The following is a 24,124-nucleotide window of genomic DNA, read 5'->3' on the forward strand; positions in this document are numbered from 1 at the left end:
GGTCGCTTTTGCTCTGCTGTCTGATTCAGGAAAGGAATGAGAATGTAGAGACTAATTAGAATTATCTCCAGATAATCTAAAACTAGGGAGTAAACAGCTATGTAATAGAAGAGTGAATTCAAGCTATCTTTCAAATAGATATCCTGAAATTATATGGTGAAACCCTGGAGAACAGGAGAAAAGACCCAACAACGAAAGGAAAGTTAAGAGGAAAAGAACATCAAATTAATTCTGTCTAACCCAGAACTGTACCTGTTTGTGGCAGCGTCCTGAACGTTTTCGTTTTTGGGACTTAATGAGCTATCTTCTCTTGTGGCCTGCGAAAATGAAATTAAAAAAGCAAATCTTTGTAAGGTTACTAAAGAAACAAGAAATTTACACTTCCAGTAAAAACAAAAATATCACTTTGCTTCAGTTCCAGAGGCAACCATCCCTGGTCACCATACTGACGTGGAAATATCAGCACCTCGCTTAGTACAGTCCCATCGATCCCCAAATTAATAACCACACTTCTATTCAATCGTACACCCCCTTTACCAGACAGCTCGCAATTATTTAAGACACCCTGGTGTGTCAGTCAATATATATATACGGGATCCCAAAAGATTTGATGCCAAAATTTTTTGAATTTACCTAATAAAAAGAAGAAACAGATACTAAGCTATGTATCTGGCTTCTTATTTTTCCCTGAACACAAGAGGCATGTTAGGAGGAAATTCTAGAATATTTTTCCTAAGGGGGGCAGTTTTTTCCCTTAACTTTAGTGAGGTATTATTTACATAGAGTCAAAAGCACACATTTTTAATGTGTGGTTTGATGAATTTTGAAACATCAACACCACAGTCAACACTACCCCCACGACGTCCCCTTGAGGCTTCCAATGGGACCCCATCAAACCCCTTATACATGGGACACAGTGAGCTGTCTCTTCTACAGTTTTACACACGTGAATTACAATGCCTATCTTTTTAGTGTCTATCTCTTTAGAGTAGCATGAGGTTTTCAAGATTCACCCCTGATGCTCATTCATTCCTTTCTTTGTATGTGCCGAGCAGCAGTCCACCGTGTGGACAGGCCACAATTTGTTTGCCTGTTCACCTGCTGATGGACATTTGGGTTGTTTCTAGTGTTTAGCTATTTCAAAGAATTCTGCTAGGAACATTCATGTACTAATAACCTGTGTGAACCTATTTTCCTTTCTCTTGGGTACACAGCTGAGAGTGGATCTGCGTGGCCACGTAGGAAGTGTATATTGAACACATCGTCAAACGCTTCCTCAAGTGCTTGTAACATGTTCTATTCTTACCAGCAATGTGCCCTGTAGGAGCGCCGTCACTGCCAGCAGAGGGATGGTCAGTTTTTAATACTGGCCATTTCAGCAAATGTGTTTTCAGGCACACCCACGACGCTGGCTGTAGACTTTTTTCACCGATGCCCTTTACCAGGCTGAAGAAGAAGCAATCAATTTCTCGTTTGCTGTGAGCATTTACTATGAATGGGTGTTGATTTCTGTGAAATGCCTCTTCCATAGGAATTGAGACAATTTTACTTTTTAATATGGTCAGCTAGAGTGGTTTTGAAATTGTAAACCAACTGTTTTCCTGAGATAAACCCTACCTGGGTCTGTTTTGTTAAGGATTTTTGAGTCGGTATACAAGAAGGATATTAGACTATAGTTTCTTTTCATGTGAAATCTTTTTCTGGTTTTGGTATTAGGGCAATACTAGGATCCTTAAATGAATTGGGACGTGCTCCCTCCTTTTCTGTTTTCTGAAAGAGTTTGTGTGGAACTATTATTTCTTCCTTCGATGTTCAGGAGATTTCCAGAATGAGGGCATCTGGCCCTGGATTTTTCTTCACGGGAACATTGTTAATTATAAAACAAAATCTTTTTATTTCAGGGCTCTTCAAGTTATTTTTCTCTTCTTCTTCTTTTTTTTTTTTTTTTTTTACAAATAGTTTACTGTCAAGTTATTTTTCTCTTCTTCAAGCCAAGAAAAGTCCCAAAGGATAAACGATATGTAAGGTAATGACAATAATAATTACTGACACTGCTAACACAACATGTAGCTTCAGCATTTAATTAAATGCTCTTCACGTGCCAGGCACTCACTACTCCATGTCTTTTACATTTCTGTCCTTGCAATCCACCTTAAGGTAGGCCACCACCATTATACTTTCTTAAACGTAATCAAACTGAGGCTTAGGGAAACTAACTTGCCAAATCAGAACACTAGTATGTGGTAGACTGGAAATGGGATTCAAACAGGATTCCAGAGGCTGTGTCATCATACTTTATACTTACTTTTATATGCAAATATTATGCTTTATGTTTATACTAGGGGAGAGGATAGACAACCAAAGCATGATCATTATTCCTCAAATCTTCTCAGGTTCTCTTCACAAGATGGGTAAAGTACATCTTCTCAACAACAGGATATTCTGAAATCCTAGCTGATAACATGATTCGGTGAGATGGGCTTCTGTCCTGATTTTAGTACAGAGGGTAAGTCTGACAGGGAGCACCAGGGAAAAGCTGACTTTGACAGCACGAATGCCGTGAACTTCATGGGGGTGGGGCTCCTCCCCACCGCATCCTTCAAGGTGTCACAGGCAACTCCTTCACCTCGTTAACTGTCACTCCTGTAACACACAGCTTTGCCAACCTGAGGTCAGATGGGTGGTGGCAAGTAGCACATTGCTAAAGGCCTGAAACCGCAGACTTAGTGTTGACAGGAATCTCAAAATCATTAGGTTTTCTGGCGATAAAAGTGACGAAGATTAGGAACTCACTTCCATAGGAATTTGACTTTTTTAAAAAAGGTTTTTTTAAGGGGTGCCTGGGTGGCTCAGTTGGTTAAGCGTCCGACTTCAGCTTAGGTCGTGATTTCATGGTTCGTGGGTTCGAGCCCCGCATTAGGCTCTGTGCTGACAGCTAGCTCAGAGCCTGGAGCCTGCTTCAGTTTCTACGTCTCCCTCTCTCTCTGACCCTCCCCTGCTGATGCTGTCTCTCTCTCTCTCTCTCTCAAAAAAAATATAAAAAAAAAAAGATTTTTTAAAATATATTTGTTGAAGTTTAGTTAGTTTTGAGAGAGAGCAAGTGGGGAGGGGCAGAGGGAGACAGGAAGAGAGAGAGGATCCCAAGCAGCAGGCTCTGCGCCGACAGCATAGGGCCCGATGCAGGGCTTGAACTCACGAATGGTGAGATCATGACCTGAGCCGAAATCAAGAGTAAGATGCCTAACCGACTGAGCCATCCAGGAGCTCCTAAAGAAAGTCAAAAAAAAAAAAAAAAAAAAAAGTTCTTATACCCTAGAGAGTCTTTCTCTCAATTTTTTATCACATGATTGCCTCCTCTCAAACTAGCTTAGACTTAGACTTGGGCAGGCGATCTGCCATCCTGAGCCTGGTCCTGGCACGACTCACTATCTGCGGTCACTGGCAGGGTCCCCCTTATTTAACACTCATGTAATTTAGTGTCTTCAGCGTTCTCGGCTGGGAGTTCATGCTTGTTTCCCTTCGTCAGGACTATCCCCATGAAAGGCAGCTTACCTTATGCACTGCTTCCACTTGAGCCTTCAAAATGTTACTCTTCAAGTCAGGAGGCACTCTCCTGGAATTCAATCCTGGGCTCTCAATGGCATTATTAAGACATTTCTCAGTCAACTTCACCACCTCCTCCTAGATATTAAAAACACACTGTAAGCAACTCTGCTGGGCTAGAGTTCTACAGAAATAAGAAGGGGGCTGATGAAAGCTCATATTCAGACAATCAGGATGTCACGTGTCTTAAGCCATCCTGTCCTATTCCGGGAACGGTCACCTCCCACGAGTAGTTCCAAACTAAGGCTCAGTGGTCACACACATGACATGTGAATTGCTAGAGATCTCGAGAAATCATCTAGCCCAGTGTTCTGCTTTAAAGCAACTGAAAAACTGACTCCACCATCCGGGACAGACACCGGAGTTAAGTCACATGTGGAGAACATGTACCATTTGCTGTCATGAACTTCCATCGGATTTTAGGGTAGGCTCTACACAGGCTAATCCCCGTAATTCTGAAGCTGTCACCAGGCAGATGATTTTGCTTGGGATTATGTTACAAAGCCACCATCCTTCTCAGGTACAGACTTATGAAAATGACAGAATAAGGCACAAGTCCAGTCGGTGCAGATCTTAATATAAACGTTATAAACAAGCCATTATGAAAAGAAACAAATCGAAGGAAGCAAATTAAGAAGTTTAAATTATCTGTCCTACAACTGATACTTAAAATGAAGGACTACAACAACAATTATCGTTACTATCACGTGCCTGTTATTTAAGGTTGGTCTAAACAACAAACTCACTCTAAACATTTTCCGAGTCTCACACACAGCTGTTCTGTAAAACAGGCTAGCTGCCATGTATGGGATTGATTATATACTATAACATCCTTCCAGATCTGAAAAGACTTAATTAACATGCTTATTCTGATTTGGCATTTCTCAGTGTGGTTTCCGCACATCTGCTTCCGGGTGGGCCCCTAAAATCCGACCGTTTAACACGCTCCCCTATGTGATTCTCACACACATAAAAGTCTGAGAATCACTATTTTGGACTAAACTCTATGTCTGTGACTGTCTAGCCTTCAGAATGATTCCTATTAATTGCAGGAAGTCCTTATGTCCTTTTTCAATCACGACTAGCTCACACTGTATGACCCACAATCCCACTTCCGGGTACATATCCCAAGGAAACAAAGTCACTATCATGAGTGGGTATCTCCCTCCTGTGTTCATTGCAGCATTATGCACGGTTGCCCAAGACACGGAAACAACCTCAGCATCTGCTGATGAATGAATGGAGTAAAAATGTGGTGAGTGTATGCACATATATGAAATATTATTTACACTTAAAAACAAGGAAATCCTAGCATCGCGAACATAGTACTACTGTAGTAGTTACTGTATGGTAACTACAACCTACGGTGAGCATTTTATAAAGTTTGTAATTGTAGAATTGTTATGTTATACATTTGAAACTAATATAAAACTGCATGTCAATTATATTTCCGTTTTAAAAAAGAAGGAAATCTTGCAACAAGATTTGCAACAACACAGACGAAGTTGGAAGGCATCATGCTAAGTGAAACAGGTCAGAGAATGACAAGTATTGCACGCTATTACCTATATGTGGACTCTAAATAAACAAAAAATTCCAACTCAGAAACAGAGTAGAATGGTGGTTGCCAGGGGCTGGGGAGTGGGAAAGTTCAAGCTTGGCAAAAAGGCACAAACTTTCAGTTATAAAATGAATTAAATCCTGAGAAGCTAATGTATAGCATGGTGACTACAGCTAATTATACCGTTCTGAATACTGGAAACTTGCTAATTAAGCACTGTCACCAAAAACTAAAACAAAAAGGTAAATATGTGAGGCAATGGATATATTGATTAATTCAATCACAGACATCAGTTCACAACATATATGTATATGAAATCAACACACTGTAGTCCTTAAATGTATTACAATTTCATTTGCCAATTATATCTTAATAGTGGGGGAAAATCATGGCTAATTCAAATACTTTGACATTTTCTTTTCAGAGTCAATTATGTTGCAGACGAGATTACTCGTTAATTATTTACATTTGCACACTGTACGATCCTCAGAGCAGCCTGCCTCTACTGCAAACAAAAACAAGTGAAAGTATGAACTGTTGCCATCTCCCAGTTTTTGCAAAAGTATAAAGGTTTTCAAATTGGCTGTACTTTGACCTACCACCTCCTCCCCCGGAAAATAATCAGACGACTGAAGATATTTATTTATAAGGCTGTTTGTCACAGCACTGATTCTGACAGTGAAAGTTAGCAATAACTTACATGTCCAAGAGGGAACTGAGTAAATACAATGGTGACCTAGGCATGCAGTTTAACTACTGTCTGTAATATGTCATTGAAATAAAGAAAGATGTTTATAATCGATCAGTTTTAAAAAGCAGTGTCACCGTACTTTTATTTTTAAAAAATACATCACCGTTAAATGTTTGGAAATATTTATCTTAAAAATGCTAACTGTAGTTCTCTCTTAGTAGTGAGTAACGGAAGATTTAAAATGTCTTGCTTTAAAAAAATCTGTATCCTGTATAATTATGATGTATGAGAACATAAAAAAATTACCGATGTACAAGTTGAGTGTAACAGCTTTAAAATATCTTCACTTTATTTGATTACAGCACGTAATTCCAGTGGCAGCCAGTGACTCTGTCGCTGACAGCCTGCCTTGGACCGCCACATAAGGCACACAGACGACCAAAATAACTGAGAGGACACCTGATGCCTAAAGTGCCCCACACCAGCCCTGATCTGAAATGACTTTGGAAACCGCACCTCTACTACAGGGTGGTCCTGGCGGTAGAGTCTGCTGACAGCACCGCTTATGGAAGAGGCTGAAGTCAGTCCAAAGTCTGCCTAAGTTCTCAGCTGGAATGCCACCACATGCGGACTTCAAACCACTCTTAAAACCATCTTGGCGGGGCACCTGGGTGGCTCAGTCGGTTAAGTGTCTGACTTCGGCTCAGGTCATGATCTTGCGGTTTGTGAGTTTGAGCCCCACACTGGGCTCTGTGCTGACAGCTCAGAGCCTGGAGCCTGCTTCGGATTCTGTGTCTCCCTCTCTGCCTCTCTCCTGCTCATGCTTGGTCTCTTTCTCTCAATAATAAATAAACATTTTTAAAAAATTAAAAAAAGAAACATCTTGGCTAGGAAATAGGAACATCTTTCCACAGGGCACTTACACAGTCACACAAGAGGGGTGAAGAAACAGTGTGAACAGTAAAATCTAAAAGAAAGAAAAATGGTACATTTTTACAGAGAGCTCCTTCTTTAAATGCCTCAGGAACACTGATACTGTTGGATTCAATATATACACAAAATATATACACAACCTTCTTAACCAGAGTGAAGTTCTTTTTTAGTTTTAGCCTTGGAAAGATGCAAGGAGTTGTTTTAAGGTTGCTTATGGTTCACTCTTTTTTTTTTTTTTTTTTGAGTCATGGACCCTTTTGAAAATTTAACACAATTTGGACCCACTTTCCAGAAAAATGTATAAATGAATCAATGATAAGAATATGTATTCAATCTCGTAGAGTTTAAGGCCCTCCTAATTATTCATGGATAGATCCAATATCTGTCAGTTAAGAATTCTGCTTTAGAAGGTTAGACAGAATTTAGCTTATATTTTACTAAATATGTAAAGGGAGGGGATGTGCCTGGGTGGCTCAGTGGGTTAAGCGTCCGACTTCAGCTCAAGCGTCTCACAGCTCAGGAGTTCAAGCCTTGCATCAGGCTCTGTGCTGACAGCTCAGAGCCTAGAATCTACTTTGTATTGTGTCTCCCTCTCTCTGCCCCTCCCCTACTCATGCTCTTTCTCTCTCTCCCTCCAAAATAAATAAAACATTAAAATAATAATAAATACAAAGGTTTTTAACCATATTTACAAACTGTTCCTTCCTCTGAAACTGTTAAAATATCTAAATGAAGCCAGAAGATTGCCTGCGATCATAACAAAAAGGATATAAACTTTTAGAGCTAGTCTATTAGACAACTAACATGGTAAATTGCCAACAGCCTGACTTCAGGAAACAAAGAATGACTTAAAAATTATTTGTTTTTTAAAAAACCTGCAACCTGGGAGCACCTGGGTGGCTCAGTTGGTTAAACATCCGACTTTGGTCACCAGGCCTTAGGGCCCCTTCTTTCCTTGGCCCTGGCTGCTTGGTTGGCCCTTATACCTCACACCCATGGCCTCTGCTCTGTGTTCATTCCTCCAACCAGACTGGCAGATGGGGGTTCTCTTCTCCCTACTTTCTGCCATGACAGACAGCATGTACCTCTGAGGACCAGGATGAGCCCCTTGGCCAGTTTGCTATTCCCAGTCTTCTCCCCCGACCCCAACAGCCCCTCTGCTGAGCTCTTGAGTGTCTTTTCTGTGGGGTGAAGCAAGAAGGACTGCAAATAAAAAGAACCACACTATGCAAATAAAAAGAACCACACTATGGGTATAAAAAAAAAAAATGATGATGTCATGGTTCATGAGTTCGAGCCCCGTGTTGGGCTCTGTGCAGATAGCATGGAGCCTGGAGCTTGCTTTGGGTTCTTTGTCTCCCTCTCTCTCTGTCTTTCCCCTGCTTACGCTCTGTCTCTCTCAAAATTAATAAATATTTAAAAAATTTTTTTAAATTAAAAAATAATCTGCAACCTGCACCAACAATATAACTTTAGTAACTATTCTTCAAGCTGAAAAAGTCAAGGCAATGAAGGGAAACAGATTTTGCCACCCCAAAATACGCCACTATAGCATAAAAATTATTTTAAGCTGAAGGCAACTGAGAAGCAGCAGAGATAAGAAAAGCTCTCCATTCTCCCCCTATTTGCCTAAAAGCACAAGATAAATTTACCAAGGTGTCCCTCCTCCTCACTGTACCGAGAAGGACAAAGATTAATCCCTGGAGGCTTCAGGCTCTTCTCAATGAAAAGCAAGGAATTAAATCCGCATAGCAACCTTACTCTTATTTACCAGACTTTTCTTTATGACCCTCCCATAACTGGCTTCCCCCGATCTTTCAACTCTAGCTGAAGGTGATATTAAATCAGGAATTCTAAGCCGTCTCTGAGAGTTATGCATTTTTCCCTGGGTCAAGAAACTTGTTTCTCTCTTGTTAATTGGTCTTTTGTGACAGGGATCTCAGCCAAGAACTCAAGAGGTAGAGGGAAAATTATTTGCCAATTATTGCCAAGTAGGAAATATTTGCCCTTGCGTTCACAGAATGTGTAATTTCTATTTACTAATTACATGATATGCAACAGCTCACTGATTTCTGGAGAAGTGTGGCCTTTGCACAGCTAATGTCTGAAGACTGTCTCCATTTCCAAAGGGAAGTTAGACATTATGATCCCTTCTGTGTCTGGCTTGGGGGCAGATGTAAAGAAAGTAACTATTTGTAAACTGAGGGTTGATGCGGGTGGGAGGTTGGGAGGGCGGGGAAAACGGGGCATGGGCACGGAGGAGGGCACTTGTTGGAATGAGCGCTGGTAATGAATCATGGGTATCTACTCCTGAAGCCAAGACTACACAGTATACATTAAATATTAGCTAAGGGGACAACACATTATTAGAAGGAAGGAAGGAAGGAAGGAAGGAAGGAAACAAACTACTTGTAGAAGCAACTGAAATGGTGTCACTAATGTCAAGGATAAAAATGGAGATGATCAACATAGGGGCATAAAGGAAACCTTACAAGAACTTATAGTTCTTAAAAAAAAAAAAAAAGGATTTACAGTTCTCAGGTATCAACAGAGAACACCAGACAACTTCTAAATGCCAAACTTGTTCACACCATCTCTGGACTTCGCTGTTCCCGAATCAGCTACTCTGATCCAAATAAAAGAGAGGACCGCTAAGCAACCAATCAGCTGGGAGGGGGGAAACAACTTCCATATTTCTCCCATAAAAAACTCAGTGTGTCAGCAACTCGGGACTCATTGCTCCTGCAGCCTTGAGGTCCCTGGCTCGCAGGTTGCAACCCTTAGGATAAACTCATTTTTCTACTTTGTTTTATTCAGTGTGCCAAGCTTGGCTTTTGAGATCGTCCTAAAGTCTGGATACAAGCAAATCAAAAGGGTAAAGATGACAGATTATTCCAAATCCTATACGGTGGCAACCTGTTGCTAGATGAAATTTCTAACTATCCGGAGAAGAGGTGAGCAAAGTACAACTCACAGGTCATATCTAGCCCACCACCTCTTTCTGTGAATAAAATTTCCCGGAACACAGCCACGCTCATTCCGAGGAGGCTGCTTTCATGCTGCGAGGCCGGAGGAGCTGTAGCAGAGAGAGAGTACAAAACATGTACTATTGGACCCTTCACGGACACAGCCTGCCAATTTCTAGTCAAGAGAACACAGTCATCAGGCCCTACTTTTAATTCTGTCCCCAAAAAAGACTAGTTGCTAAAGGCCATGCATGTCTTCATTGCCACCTGTCCCCACTAATAAATGCAGTTTAACTTTTGCTACTTTAAGCATTGTTTGGGAAAGATGTTATTTTTACGTAATCACTATACCTGACATGGGGCTCTAAGATCAAGAGTCGCACATTCCGCCGACCAAGCCAGTCAGGCACTCCACTTTAAGTACTTTTTTGATTGCTGGTTGAAGGACAAGAAAAAATGACTTCTAAACCGAAATTTGGAGATAAAGAAAATCTTGGAATTGCCTCAGGTAATGAAGAGGCGGAAGGTAACTTGAAAAATCTATAGGTCTGGATACAGCGTAAGCCCCAAAGGGCTTCAAACACGTAGGTCATGCACAGAAACTGTGAATAAATTTCTAAAGGGAGGAGCCCAGCAATGACACCTAATCATAGCAACAAGGCTGGACAGAACCATCAGTTCCACCAACCACCAAGAGAGGCCATAATGTGGTTAATTTATCTTTGCCCGAGGAACTTCCCACACTGGAGAACGTGCCGCTTCCCTGGGCATCCCACTCAATTTGGAAATTTCTGTTAGGAAATGACTTCTTTCGTTCTTTCTTTTTGGTTCAAGGTTTTATTTTTAAGTAATCTCTACACCCAATGTGGGGCTTGAACTCACAACCCTGAGATCGAGAGTCACACGCCCCACTGAACGAGCTGGCCGGGTTTCATGTATCTGTGTGAAACCTGCACACCTCTTACCGACTCGCTGGCCTTACCTCTTCTCGGAGGCTGTTAAAAACCAGGTTGCCCTAATGCCTCCTTCACATACGTCTTCAGATGCCTACAATGCTCTTTCCTCACACTACTGATCCTTAGTTGTAACTTAGTTTCAAGAGCTTTCAGCACTTAGTTCCTTCTCTTCTCGAACTGCTTTAGTTTCCTAAATCATTTCTGAAGAGTGGTACCCAGAAATGACTCTAATAATACAATGTTTGGACCTCCCTTTTTAAACCCCTTCAGTTAATACAACATAAATGTTCTGCCAGTCACACTTCAAACAACATTTATATATTCTTAAAACGTTTTTTTACATGTGCTTGTGTGATATTCTGCCTCTCCATCCTAACCCCGTGTTTGTCAGACTTAACAATACATATTCTTATATCCAGCCCAGCAGCCCAGCTGAGAGTCTTCATGGATCCTGATACTGCCTTTCCCAAACCGTATTTCCTCGCTGTTCTCATCTGAAAACTCCACAGGAGATCTGTGATAGGAAGGGGTCACTGGAGAAAGCCATCTGCAATTCTTGTATGGGGTTTGGTGGGAAAGATCTAAGGTTCCTGACAGCCAAGACTTTGTCATTCTTCGGAGGATCCCACACAGTATTTCATTAGTTTATCTTACAGCGAGTAAACAATAAACACGTTTGGAGAACTGAATCTGCGTATCAGAATGTCAAGTGCGTGCATCGATCCTGGGTAAGGTAGGTCGCCCAGGGCATGACATGCCTCTAAAATGGGAGTCTTGGGACATGAGTTAGAAGTCAAGTCTCCTGCCGGCAGTGCTGGCCTGAGCCTAACGTTCTGTCCTTGGCTCGCAGCTTCTCAGTTACACAATTCTTAGAGCTCAACATGCAAAACTGATATTTTGCTTTAGAATAATATGTTTCATTTGCAGGTTTTTCATTCTAAGATTACTTTACTTCGTAAAGCTGATATTAAGATTAATTTGCATTCCCTAAGCAAACGTAACTACTGATGGTAAAGGTAGAGAAATCAGACTGGACTAAAAATGTATCATATAAATAAAACTTGAAGCAAACTTTTACACGGCACTCGAGTTGTAACGAGGTAAGTTAAGGTAGTCTCTTATTTTTTTAGCACACCACTGAGTTCTTTCTTGCTATTCCTGCCTGGCATTGAGTAAGTTCTCACTAAATATCAGCTGTTGTTTTTTCTAGCTATGTGAACCCCAGAACGTTCCTTTATGGCCACTGTCCTTTCCCTAGCTCACTCTTACACTCCCTTTCCTACCCTGAACGCACACTCCTCCTCGTTTTTCAAGGTTTCAACACTAAGTTAACGGATTCTCTGCTTTGGAGGCTCAGTGATTATAACAAGACATGCAGGGAACTTTACAAAAGATACATATTGCTATTTGGTGGATGTGCATGAACTCCCTTCCAGTGTAACAACCATTCCTTTCCCGCCACCTTATGCCCACAAGCTTCATCATTCTCCTTCAGGTTCATTCTAGTTCTTCATTCAATTCTTCTCAAATTAACTGCCAACCACCTAAAGCTTTCAATGAACCCTTCTGTCTCTCTGCATTCCCCTCCCTCAAGAGATAGTAAGAACAACGCACAACATGAAAGCAAACAGACTGATATAATTGAAAAATACTGAGGGGTCAAGAAAGTGAAAGCCTTCCTGGAATTTAATCAGCTTCTAAAAGACATTTCTAAGCAAAAACATATTAGAGAAAGGAAAAAGAAAACACAATTTGGATTCAAAAAGACAGCTTGAACAATGACAAGAAAGAAGACAATCACCCCCTCTCCCATACCGGTCTCTGTAGAAATTCCAGTTAGCAGCTGGTCCCTCTTCCTCTTTCAAACCAAAATAAAATTCATTCAAAAGATCCTTGCTCTCTGTTGCTGATATACTGAGGGGAAAGGGGTCTCCAGATCATTACCTAAAATTTACTCTTCCATTCAGTAGGGACATCTAGTAGCTGATACAATGAATTAGTTTTACCTCATTTGATTTATTTTTAGTTATCTCTGGAAGTTATTTAAGAAAACTTTTAAAATGCACCCAAACAATGAACTAAAGTTTAATTGGTTAAACTGGCATGCACCCCCACCTCACGCCTAAAACTCCAGGGGCACAGAGTGGTAGAAGTTATGGAGGGCCTCACATTTCGTTCTCTTCCTTGTTCATATGACAGAGCAGCCCCCTTTTGAACAAATCCCTCTGTAATTCGGAAAGGCTTTCAACATGTTCTTCAGCTACATCACGGCCCATTGAATAGAATCCGAAAAAGGGTGGGATGAATGAAAAGAACAAGCTGAAAGCAACCACAACACTTTGCAAGTGTGTTTAAAAACACTCAGGAGATGACTTCACCCTATCACTGCCCAGGTTTCTTCCTTTCTTCCTGGACGTGCATGAATTGTGCTTTGTAAGCCGATCTGTAAGAAGTCGGCACGCACACACCCTCCCCAGCAGCAGAAGAGAGAAAGCACCAGCTCTGGAACGCAGGGGCTCCCCGGAGGTCTGGGGACATGTGTGGGTACATGAAGGGGAAACCCGATACCTGGTTGTTGATGTTGACGTTGACATCGATGCTGGGACGGGAGGATGACAATGGGCTGTCTTCCAACTCAAGGTGTTTGAGCTTCTCTGAGGCATCTTCTAATGCTGGAAAAAAACGGCAACAGGGCCCCTTGGTCTCCCAGGCTGTCACAGCCATGTGAGGCGATACACTTCAGTTTCTTTCCCCAGCACCACTTACCAAAAATTAAATGGAATAATCCAGATGACCACAGAATAAATATATTTTCTTTCTATAACCAGGTAACTATTAATTTAAGAGCTCACCTAAATGGGCACATCGCACTGTACCTACACTACTCCTAGGAAGCCACTAGATATGGAATCTCAAGGGCATGTACGGTTAAGAAGGCTTAGAGGCCGAAACAGCCAAAGAAAAGGCAGAGAACATCTGTGACGTGATCCCTCCAAAACCACGACGCAAGCTCCTCCCGCCAAACCTCACCACTTTGCCCTGCCTCTTTCCTTCCTCGGCCCGGACTATCCGCTGCCTAAAACTACACTTTGTGAAGCAAACAGATGAAGGGCATATATTTATTCATTCCCTGATACACCATATTATGTATTGATAACACAAGGTACGATGCAGTGTCTTTCTTATGTTCCACCTAGCTGCAAAACACATTACAGAGAAAGCTCTCTAATCACTGAAAAGATAATATATTAAGCACAATTCAGCTTTAAATGAACTTAGTTAGCCACTTTGTAATAATCTTATTTTGCAGGGACCTGACAAAAAGAGCTGTTGAATGCCTACTAATTTCTATTTAATTAGGTAGAAGAGAGGAAAAAACTGCAAAATCGTTTTCTCCTGGTCAAAGGGACCTTATAAAGTGCCTCTTAATTAACTCAGTGGATCCCTCCGGTGGCTACACATTAGACCCAGATACAGAGCTTTTAAGGAACACTGATTCCCAGAGCAGATCCTAGAATGATGATAACAATTTCCAGAGAGAGTTTTCCAGTACTGGCAGTTCTTAAAACTTTCCCAGTAATTTTAATGTATAAAACTGAGAATCATGAATTCAACACTGATCTTCTCCAGATCTTCCATTCTCATTTATGTACTTTAATTGCCATCTCCTGCTTTTTTTTTTTTAAATTTCCCACTGATTTATTTTTTTTAATGCTTTATTTATTTCTGAGACAGAGAGAGTCAGCATGATCAGGGGAGGGTCAGAGAGAGAGAGAGTGATGCAGAATCTGAAACAGGCTCCAGGCTCTGAGCTAGCTGTCAGCACAGAGCCTGACACGGGGCTCGAACCCACGAACCGTGAGATCATGACCTGAGCCGAAGTCGGACGCTTAACCGACTGAGCCACCCAGCCACCCCACTCCTGGTGTTCTTAATGCTTCATTATGTGATACTAAATTTTAAACATGATGATGTCAAGACCACAAATACTTAAGCTTATGCTGATAACCTAATGCCCAAAGAACTGGGTTCTGGTGGGGGGTGGGGGTTCTGGCTGAAATAAAACTTGTTGTGTGACTTCTGTTTGGCTGAGAAACATCCTAAAATTATAGAATAAGGTGTTTTTAAAAAGTTACCATAGCTACTTACATATGTGAATCAGGAGTTTGATATTATAGCCAAAAGAAAATACAGAATAAACTGGACACCAAAATTATAAAACCTTAATTCTTAATATCAAAACACTAATTATTTTCACTGAATGACTCTGAACACGTTATAAATCTGAACTGAGGAAGTCTTATTAACGAAACCGCCAATGCTACACAAGAATTTCTTCTGCCACAACTTCAACATCATTTAAGCTCTGTTTGAATACCTTCTGTAATGAGGGGCTCACTTCCTGTTAGGTATCTTAACATTTAAAAAGTTAAAGAAAGCGGCACTCCTCTGGATTATTTATTTTTGTGGGTCTGGGCAACAACAGTCCTCATTAATAACAAAATACTTCCTAGGAGCTAATGGAATGTCCAAACATTTATTAAATCCTGTGTTATAGGAAATCTTTAAGGAAACTTTTTTTCTCTTAACTTCCACTCAAGAAACAAAGTAAAAAAGCAAGTCTGAAAATTAATGAATATTAGGGGTACCTGGTAACTCATTCGGTTATGCTGCCAACTTCAGCTCAGGTCATGATCTCACGGTTCACGAGTTCAAGCCCCACATGGGGCTCTGTGCTGACAGCTCAGAGCTTGGAACCTGCTTTGGATTTTGTGTCTCCCTCTCTCTCTGCCCCTCCACTGCTCATGCTCTGTCTCTCTCCCTCTCTCTCTCAAAAAATTCTTCACTGAATTTTAAAATTCAACTACTGCATAAGATATTCTTGAAGGAACTGATTTAAATAGCTCACTTCAGAGGGAGGGAAAATAAAAGCTGTCCTTGATGTTATATAGAACATTTACTTACTCCCGCTTTCCTCTTTAGGTTCCTCCAATCCAGTTTGCCCGGTGACTATGTTAACTTCATCTGTCACTTGGGGTGTTTCCTGAGTGTCAGGTGCCCCAATTAGATCATCAATGGTTGTTTCCATTAAGTCTGGACTATCTAGCAAATCAATATTCAGAGGGAAGCTGTAAGGGTGAAAGAAAACTAACTTAGATCAAGATATTTATCACAAATTTAAATACTAACAAAAATATCCAATGCAAAAAAAAAAAAAATACATGTAAGAGTTCATATCCCAACTGATTTAATCATCTGTCAAACCCCTTGGGCAGACTTCTCTTCCAGCCAAAAATGGCATCAAAGGGACTAGATTTAGCACCCCCTCCCCATATGCCAAGATAACCAGAGGGGAAGAAAAGAAACTATTTTTAAGGTATTTAGGCATCAGATAACACAGGAGGTTTGGGAAACAAAGAAGGGAAACTCTGATAGCCTTGAGAGAATGTCCACGCAGTGGCAGTGGCGTAGAGGTGAAGTGAGACAGACATGGAGGGCTCCCTCGGCTGAGAAGAGGAGGCTCACACTGGGCCACGGCGCCTATTTCCACAGGCTGTAAAAACACATTAATTCACAGGGCACTGAATACGCAGCAAGTTCTTGCCTCAGTTGTGGAGAATAATTAACCCAGACTGGGCATGGCAACGACCCACCTAACATAGCACAAAAGTAAGACCTGATACGATCATATTGTTTCTAAGTAACAACTGCATCCCAAAATAAAGCTCAGGAAGATTTAGAGGAATGTAAAATTATCCAGCACCCAACAAGGTAAATTTCACAATATCAGACATCCACTGAAAGATTACCAGGAATGCAAAGAGGCAAAACAAACAAACAAAAAAGATACTGCATATTTAACAGAACAATCAATAGAAACTAATGTTAGAATTAGCAGAGAAAGACAGTAAGACAGTGATTGTAACTGTCTTCCATATGTTCACAAAGTTAAGCAGAGACCTAGAAAATCTAAAAGACCCATAAATCAAACTTCTTGAGATAACAGAGATGAAAAATATGTTGAATGGGATTGACAACAGATCTGACATTAGAAAAGGTACTGAGTTTGAAAGCATAGCAACAGAAACTGTACAAAATGAAATACATGGGGAAAAAACAATCCTCCCAAAGTGAAAAGAGCATCAGTTAGTTGTGGCACAAGCAGTGTACTTTATGGATAACTGGAGTCCCAACGTAGGAATGGGACCAAACAAATATTTAAAGAAATAACAGCTGAAATTTTTCTGACTTTGATGAAAACTGTAAACCCACAGATCCAAGAATCTGAACAAACCCTGAACACAAGCAATATGAAGAAAACTACCACAAAACATGTTAGAATCAAACTGCTTAGAACCAATGATAAAAAGAACATCTTAAAAGCAGACTAAGACATAATATGGTCAGAGGAATAAAGATAAAGATGACAGATTTCTCATCAGAAACACTGCAAACCAGAAAGCAGAGGGGAACACCTTGAAATCACTGAAAGAGAAAAAGACCCCTACCAACCCAAATTTTATATCCAGCATAAAAAGCTTTAAAAAACAAAGGAAGGGGCGCCTGGGTGGCTCAGTCGGTTAAGCGTCTGACTTCGGCTCATGTCATGATCTCATGGTTCGTGGGTTTGAACCCTGCGTCGGGCTCTGTGCTGACAGCTAGCTCAGAGCCTGGAGCCTGTTTCAGATTCTGTATCTCCCTCTCTCTCTGACCCTCCCCTGTTCATGCTGTGTCTCTCTGTCTCTCTCTCTCTCAGAAATAAATAAAACATAAAAAATTTTTTTAATAAATAAAAAACAAAGGAAAAGTGAGGCATATACCGAAGAAAAATGAACACATACATCCACACAAAAAGTGTACACAAATGTCATAGTGGCATATCCGTAACAGCCAAAAAGTGGAAGCAACTCAAATGCCCATCAACCTAGGAGTGGATAAATATGATGTGGTACAGCCGCAGAATGGAATACTAATCAGCAATACAAAGGTGTAAAGTATGGACAGATGCTACAACACAGGTGACCCTTGAAAACATGATGTTAAAGGGAAAAAAACAGATACAAAACACCATCTATTGTAGAAGTGCATTTATATGAGATGTCCAGAGTAGGCGAATCCATACAGACAGAAAGCAGATCTGTGGTGGTTGGGGGTGAAGGAGGGGCCAGGGAGGAATGCAGACTCACTGCTGTCACGTAAGGCAAGAAATTACGATTCAATATGCACTGTTGCCTTGACATGTTGGGCCTCGCAGGCCCCGAATGCCTAACCATGAGTTTCCCTACTCTTACCAGATTATGTGCCCTCACCCCATCCAGTGGAAAAGTTCCTTGGGCACCTTGCTGGCTCACTTGGCAGAGCATGTGACTCTTGATCTTAGGCTTTGAGTTCAAGCCCCATGTTGAGTCTAAAGATTACTTAAAAATAAAATCTTTAAAAAAAAAAAAAAGAAAAAGGAAAGAAAGAACAGTTCCCCATCCAGCTATATGAGCTGCATTTTACCTGGTTCTTAACCTGAGTTTTACTTCCCTGCCAGCCTATGAAACTATTCGAACAAGGCATCACACCTTCTAGTGGGAACCAGGGGTCACCTCGTCCTCGTGTCACTAGAAAGGCTGCCTCCCACAGCCTTTGATCCCAAAGTACACTTTGATCCCAGATACAATACCCATGTGGCCCTGTATGCTGTGAGGTTTTCCCCTCTGTTGAGCTATGAGTATATGTAACTAATACATGGCTATCTCATCTGTCCTGTGCTGGGTGTGGTATGCTCAGCCATCTTGTGGTATCCAGGGTGGGGCATCCCTCCCCTATATAAGAATGAATAGGAACTGATCAGAACAAGTGCCAAAGGGCATGGGGTTTCTTTTAGGGGGACAAAAATGTCCTAAAATAAAACTGTGATAAACGCTATACAACCCTATGAACATACTAAAAACACTGAAAATTCACTTTATTTTTTTAAAGAAAGATTTTCTTTTGTGTGTGTGTTTATTACTTTGAGAGAGAGAGAGTACACACATGAGGGAGAATGAGTGGGGGAAGGCCTAAAGAAGGGGGGGAGAGAGAGAGAGAGAGAAAGAGAGAGAATACCAAGAGGGCTCAGTGCAGAGCTCTGTGCTGAGCTAGACACAGGGCTCAATCTCACAATCATGAGATCCTGACCTCAGCCAAGATCAAGAGTTGGACACTTAACCAACTGAGCCATTCAGGTGCCCCTGAATGTTCACTTTAAATGGATGAATGGTGTGAATTATATCTTAATAAAGCAGTAAAAAAAAAAGTCAAAATAAAAACACTGTCATTCATACAAAAGAATTCATGACCAAAAGACCTGCACTAAAAGAACATTAAAGGAAGACCTATAGGTAGAAGTAAAATGAACAATGTATTACGGGGTTTATAATATACATAAGAGTAAAATGCTTGACAAATGATAATAAAAAGGCTAAGAGACAGAAATGGAAGTACCCTACCTATAGTAAGGTTCTTATACTCTACATGAACTAGTATACATAGAGTATACATACATACAACTGTGATAAGTTGTATATGCTAAAGCAACCATTAAAGTAAAAACAAAACAACACAGAACAAAAACATGAAGAGTTACAGGTAAGGATTGAAGAAAATACAAAAATAAAAAAATTTTAAAAAATATCTGACTAATGAAAAAGGCAGAAAGAAGGAACAAGAAACATGGGACAAACAGAAAACAAATAACAAAGATAACAGATGCAAACTTAATCACAGCAATAATCACAGTACATGGAAATGACCTACACACTAATTTTTAAATGCAGAGATTGTCAGTTAAGGTTAAAAAAGCAAAATCCAATTTTAGATTGGATACTGCCAATCTAAAAATTTTAGATTTAGATTTAGATACTGCCTATTAAACAATTTAAATATAAACAAAGAGATTAAAAATAAAAAAAAGATATATATCACACTAACACTAGTCACAAGAAAGCCTGACCAAATATACTGATATCAGTATAAAAGAATAGTTAGAAAAGTATTTTAAACTAAATGAAAATGGAAGCATAGGGGCACCTGGGTGGCTCAGTCAGCTGAGTGTCCAACTTGGGCTCATGTCATGATCTCACAGTTCATGTGTTCGAGCCCCACAATGGGCTCTGTGCTGACAGCTCAGCGCCTGGAGCCTGCTTCAGATTCTGTATCTTCCTTTCTCTCTCCCCCTCACCTGCTTATGCTCTGTCTCTCTCAAAAATAAATAAACTTAAAAAAAAAAAGAAAAGAAAAGAAAATGGAAGCATAACATATTCAAAGTTCAGAGTAAAGAAGAGTACCTAAAATGGAGATGATCATTTATCAGGATAAGGGAGTCATTTAGTCAAGAGAACAATACTAAATATTTATGAACTTAATGACAGAGCTTTAACATATATGAAGCTCAAACTGAAAGAACTACAAACAGTAATGCACAAATCAGTAATTATGACTGGAGATTTCAATATTCCCTTTCAATAACTGATAGAACAATCAGGAAGAAAATCAGCAAAAAAAATTGTAGACTTGAACACTAACCGTAACTTTACCTAATTTACATTTATAGAATACTATACTCAAAAGAGCAAAATACATGTTTTTCTTAAGTGTACCTAGAATAACCAGTAAGAGGAGTGCCTGGGAGGCATAGTCAGTTTAGCGTTGGCCTTCAGTTCAGGTCATGACCTTGTGGTTCATGAGTTTAAGCTCTGTGTTGACAGCTCAGAGCCTGAAACCTGCTTTGGATTCTGTGTCCCCCTCTCTCTCCGCCCCTTCCCCACTCTCTATCACGTGCACATGCTCACTTGCTCTCTCAAAAATAAACATTAAAAAAAAAAATTAACCACTAAGATAGGCCATAAAACAAGACTTAATAAATTCAAAAGGATTCAAGTCATATTTAATATGGGTGTTCTTTGACCAGAACAGAATTAAATTAGAAATCGAAAATAGAAATATCCTTGGGAAAACCTCAAATATTTAGAAACCATTTAAGGAGCTTCTAAGTAATCAACAGCTCAACAAAGATAAACCAAAAAGAAAATTAGAAAAGTATTTTGGACTAAATGAAAATGGAAGCATAACATATTCAAATTTGTAGGATACCACTAAAGTAATACTTAGAGGAATATTTATAGGACTAAGTATCTATGTAAAAAAAATAAAGTTCTCAAATCAGTGGCCTAGGCTTATAGTTTAATAAACTACAAAGAGAAGAACAAATTAAATGCAAAGTAAGAGAAGGGTAGAAAATAATAAAGATCAAAGAGAGAAAACAATAGAGAAAATGAATTAAACCAAGAGCTAGTTCTTTGAGAAGCTCAATATAATTGTTAACTTCTAGCTAAACTGATAAGGAAAAAAAGAATTCATATTTACCAATATCAGGAAATAAGAAGGGTGGCATCACTACAGATCCTACAGATATTAAAATGGTAGAGAAGGGGTGCCTGGCTGGCTCAGTCAGTGGAGCATGCAGCTCTTAATTCAAGCCCCACATTGGCCATAGATCTTACTTTAAAAAAATAAAATATAATAAAATGGTATAAGGGAACACTATGAACTTTATGCCAATAAATTCAACAACTTAGAAGATATGAAAAAACTCCTTGAAAGACACAAACTACCAAAGTGCACTCAGAAGAAACAGAAAAATCTGAATAGACACATAGAAGTAAAGAAATTGAATTAGTAAAGAAATCTCACAAAGAAAAAACGGGCCCAAATGACTTCACTGTTAAATTCTATCAAATATTTAAAAGAAGAAATAATGCTAATCTTCAACAAACTATTTCAGAAACAGAGGAGGCAGCATTCTCTTGACTCACTCTATGAGGCCATAACTACCCTGATACTGAACCATACCAAAGACATAACGAGAAATTGAGCAAGAAATAAAAAGAATTGGCCACCATCACCAAGTGGGGTTTACCCAAGGAATGCAAAGTTGGCTTAACATTCCAAAATCAATGAAGGTAAGGTACCATACTAACAGAAGAAAATCATCTATCATATCAACAGATGCAGAAAAAGTATTTGACAAAATTCAATACGATTCATGGTAAAAAAACAAAAAACAAAAAACAAACTCTTAAACTAGGAATGGATAAGAATATCCTTAATCTGATAAGGGCATTAACAAAATACCAAGAGGTAGCATCACATTTAATGATGAATAAATGAATGCTTTCTCCTGTAAAAAGAAATAAACAAGGATGTCCACTGTTTGCCATTGCTATTCAACCTTATACTAAAGGTTCTAGCTAATATAGTAAGAGGCGGGGCAGGGGAGGGGGTGGGAGGAAAAGAACAGAAAAGTAACCAAGGACACCCAGAATGGAAAAGAAGAAGTAAAAAAAAGGAGGTTTTTATAAGTAGATGATAAAATACTATTTGTCTCTGAATCCCAGAAAGTTGAGTTGATCAAAGTTGCCAAACACAAAATCAACAAAATCAAGTATATCTATATCCTAGCAATGAACAATAGGAAACTGAAATTAAAACAATTCTATTCATAATATCATAAAGAATAAAAACTCAAGAATAAACTTAGTAAAAGATAAGCAGGACTTGCATACTTAAAATTATAAATTAATGGTGACCTAAGTAAATGAGAAGACATTTCATATTCATGATCAGGATACTTAATATTGTCAATATTGGAACACTTGATATTGGCAAATCTTTCCAAACTGACCTATAAATTTAATGCATTCACTATCTAATTCCAGCAGGCTTTTTTTTTTGGTAGAAATTCACAAGCCAATCCTAAAATTTATATGGAAATTCAAAGCTAGAATACCCAAAAACATTTTGGAAAAAAAGTTGGAGGATATACACCATCTGATTTCAAAACTTACTGTAAATCACAATGACAAAGACAGTGCAGTACTGACACAAAGACAGACATGTAAATCAACAAACAAAATTAAGAGTTCAGAATTTCTTACATTTATGGTTGATTTTTGTCAACACAAATCAATGGAGAGAAGAATAATCTTTTCCAAAAAAGGTGCCAAGACAACTAGACATATGAAGTTAGACTTTCCCCTTATGTCATACATAAAAATTAAATTAAATTGGAAAACAGACCTAAGCATTAAGAGCTAAAACTATAAAAATTTGAAGAAAACATAGGGAAAAAATATGTGACTTTGGGTTGGCAAAATGTTCTTAGGATACCAGAGGTACACTCCATAGAAGAAAAACTTGATACATCTGGACTTTATCACAATAAAATGTTTGAGTTTCAAAAGCACGATATGAAAGTGAAAAGAGAGGGTACAGATTAGGAGAAAATTGTTGGAAATTATGTATCTGATAAGGGACGAGTATTCAAAATATACAAAGAACTCTTAATAAAAAAAAACATATAAAAATGGATAAAAGGTTGAACAGGCATTTCTCCAGAGACAATATATAAATAGCTGATCAGTACATGAAAAGATGCTCAGTATAACAAGCCCTCAGGAAAATGCAAATGAAAACCACAATAAGATACCACTATTCACTCAATACAATGGCTATAATCAAAAAGACAAAATAACTATTAGAGAGGATGTCAAGACACTGGACCCCCATTCATTTCCACGCTAGGAAACAGTGTGCCAACTCCCTGAGAGGTTAAAATGTAAATTTACCAAACCACTTAGCAATTTTCCTCCTAGGAGTCCATCCAAGAGAAAGGATACCTTATTGTCCACACCAGAAACATTCAGAACATTACTCATAGTAGCCTAAACATATACACGATCCAAATTGCCACCAACTGATGAAGAGACATATAGACAGACAGACAGACAGACAGATAGATAGATAGATAGATAGATAGATAGATATAGATATATCTCCATACAATGGACTGCTAGTCAGCAATTAAAAGGAACAGACTAGGATCATGAATCTCAAAAACAGTATGTTAGCTGAAAAAAGCCAGACATACACCTCTGCATATTGAATAATTCCATTTATATGAAGGGTCTAGAAAAGGCAGTTATAGAAACTGAAAGCAGATCAACAGTTGCCCGGGGGACTGGGAGGGTAGGAGCATTACTTAAGTCTAAACCAGCACAAGAGAACTTTTGGGGATGAGGAAAACATTCTAAAACTGGATTGTGGTGATGACTGGACATCCATTCATTTCTAAAAACCATGGAATTGTACACTTAAAATAAATGATTTTTGTATGTAAAAATGTCCCAAAAATTTTTTCAAAAACAAAACAAAAAACACCTTAGCCAAACTCAGAATTTAGAAACTAGAAATCACTGGGGCGCCTGTGTGGCTCAGTTGGCTGAGCGTGTGACTCTTGATTTCAGCTTAGGTCATGATCCCAGGATTATGGGATCGAGCCCCACGTTGGGCTCTGCATTGAGCATGGAGCCTGCTTACGATTCTCTCT

At 39.4% G+C, this 24,124-nt stretch overlaps 1 protein-coding gene across 1 annotated transcript in view; it reads right to left on the reverse strand.

The window, feature by feature from the left end:
* The window catches only part of EPB41L5 (erythrocyte membrane protein band 4.1 like 5), a 128,692-nt gene that overhangs the window by 21,705 nt on the left and 82,863 nt on the right, over nt 1-24,124 (reverse strand). The window contains exons 17-20 of the mRNA XM_077755299.1: nt 15,676-15,839; nt 13,279-13,382; nt 3,553-3,681; nt 253-317 (exon numbers count right to left, since the gene is read on the reverse strand). Of these exons, the coding sequence (XP_077611425.1) occupies nt 253-317; nt 3,553-3,681; nt 13,279-13,382; nt 15,676-15,839 (462 nt within the window). The remainder of the gene's footprint in view (nt 1-252; nt 318-3,552; nt 3,682-13,278; nt 13,383-15,675; nt 15,840-24,124) is intronic.

This window comes from Crocuta crocuta, unplaced genomic scaffold (assembly GCF_008692635.1).
Source record: "Crocuta crocuta isolate KB4526 unplaced genomic scaffold, BGI_CrCroc_1.0 scaffold548, whole genome shotgun sequence".
Taxonomy (NCBI): Eukaryota; Metazoa; Chordata; class Mammalia; order Carnivora; family Hyaenidae; genus Crocuta; species Crocuta crocuta.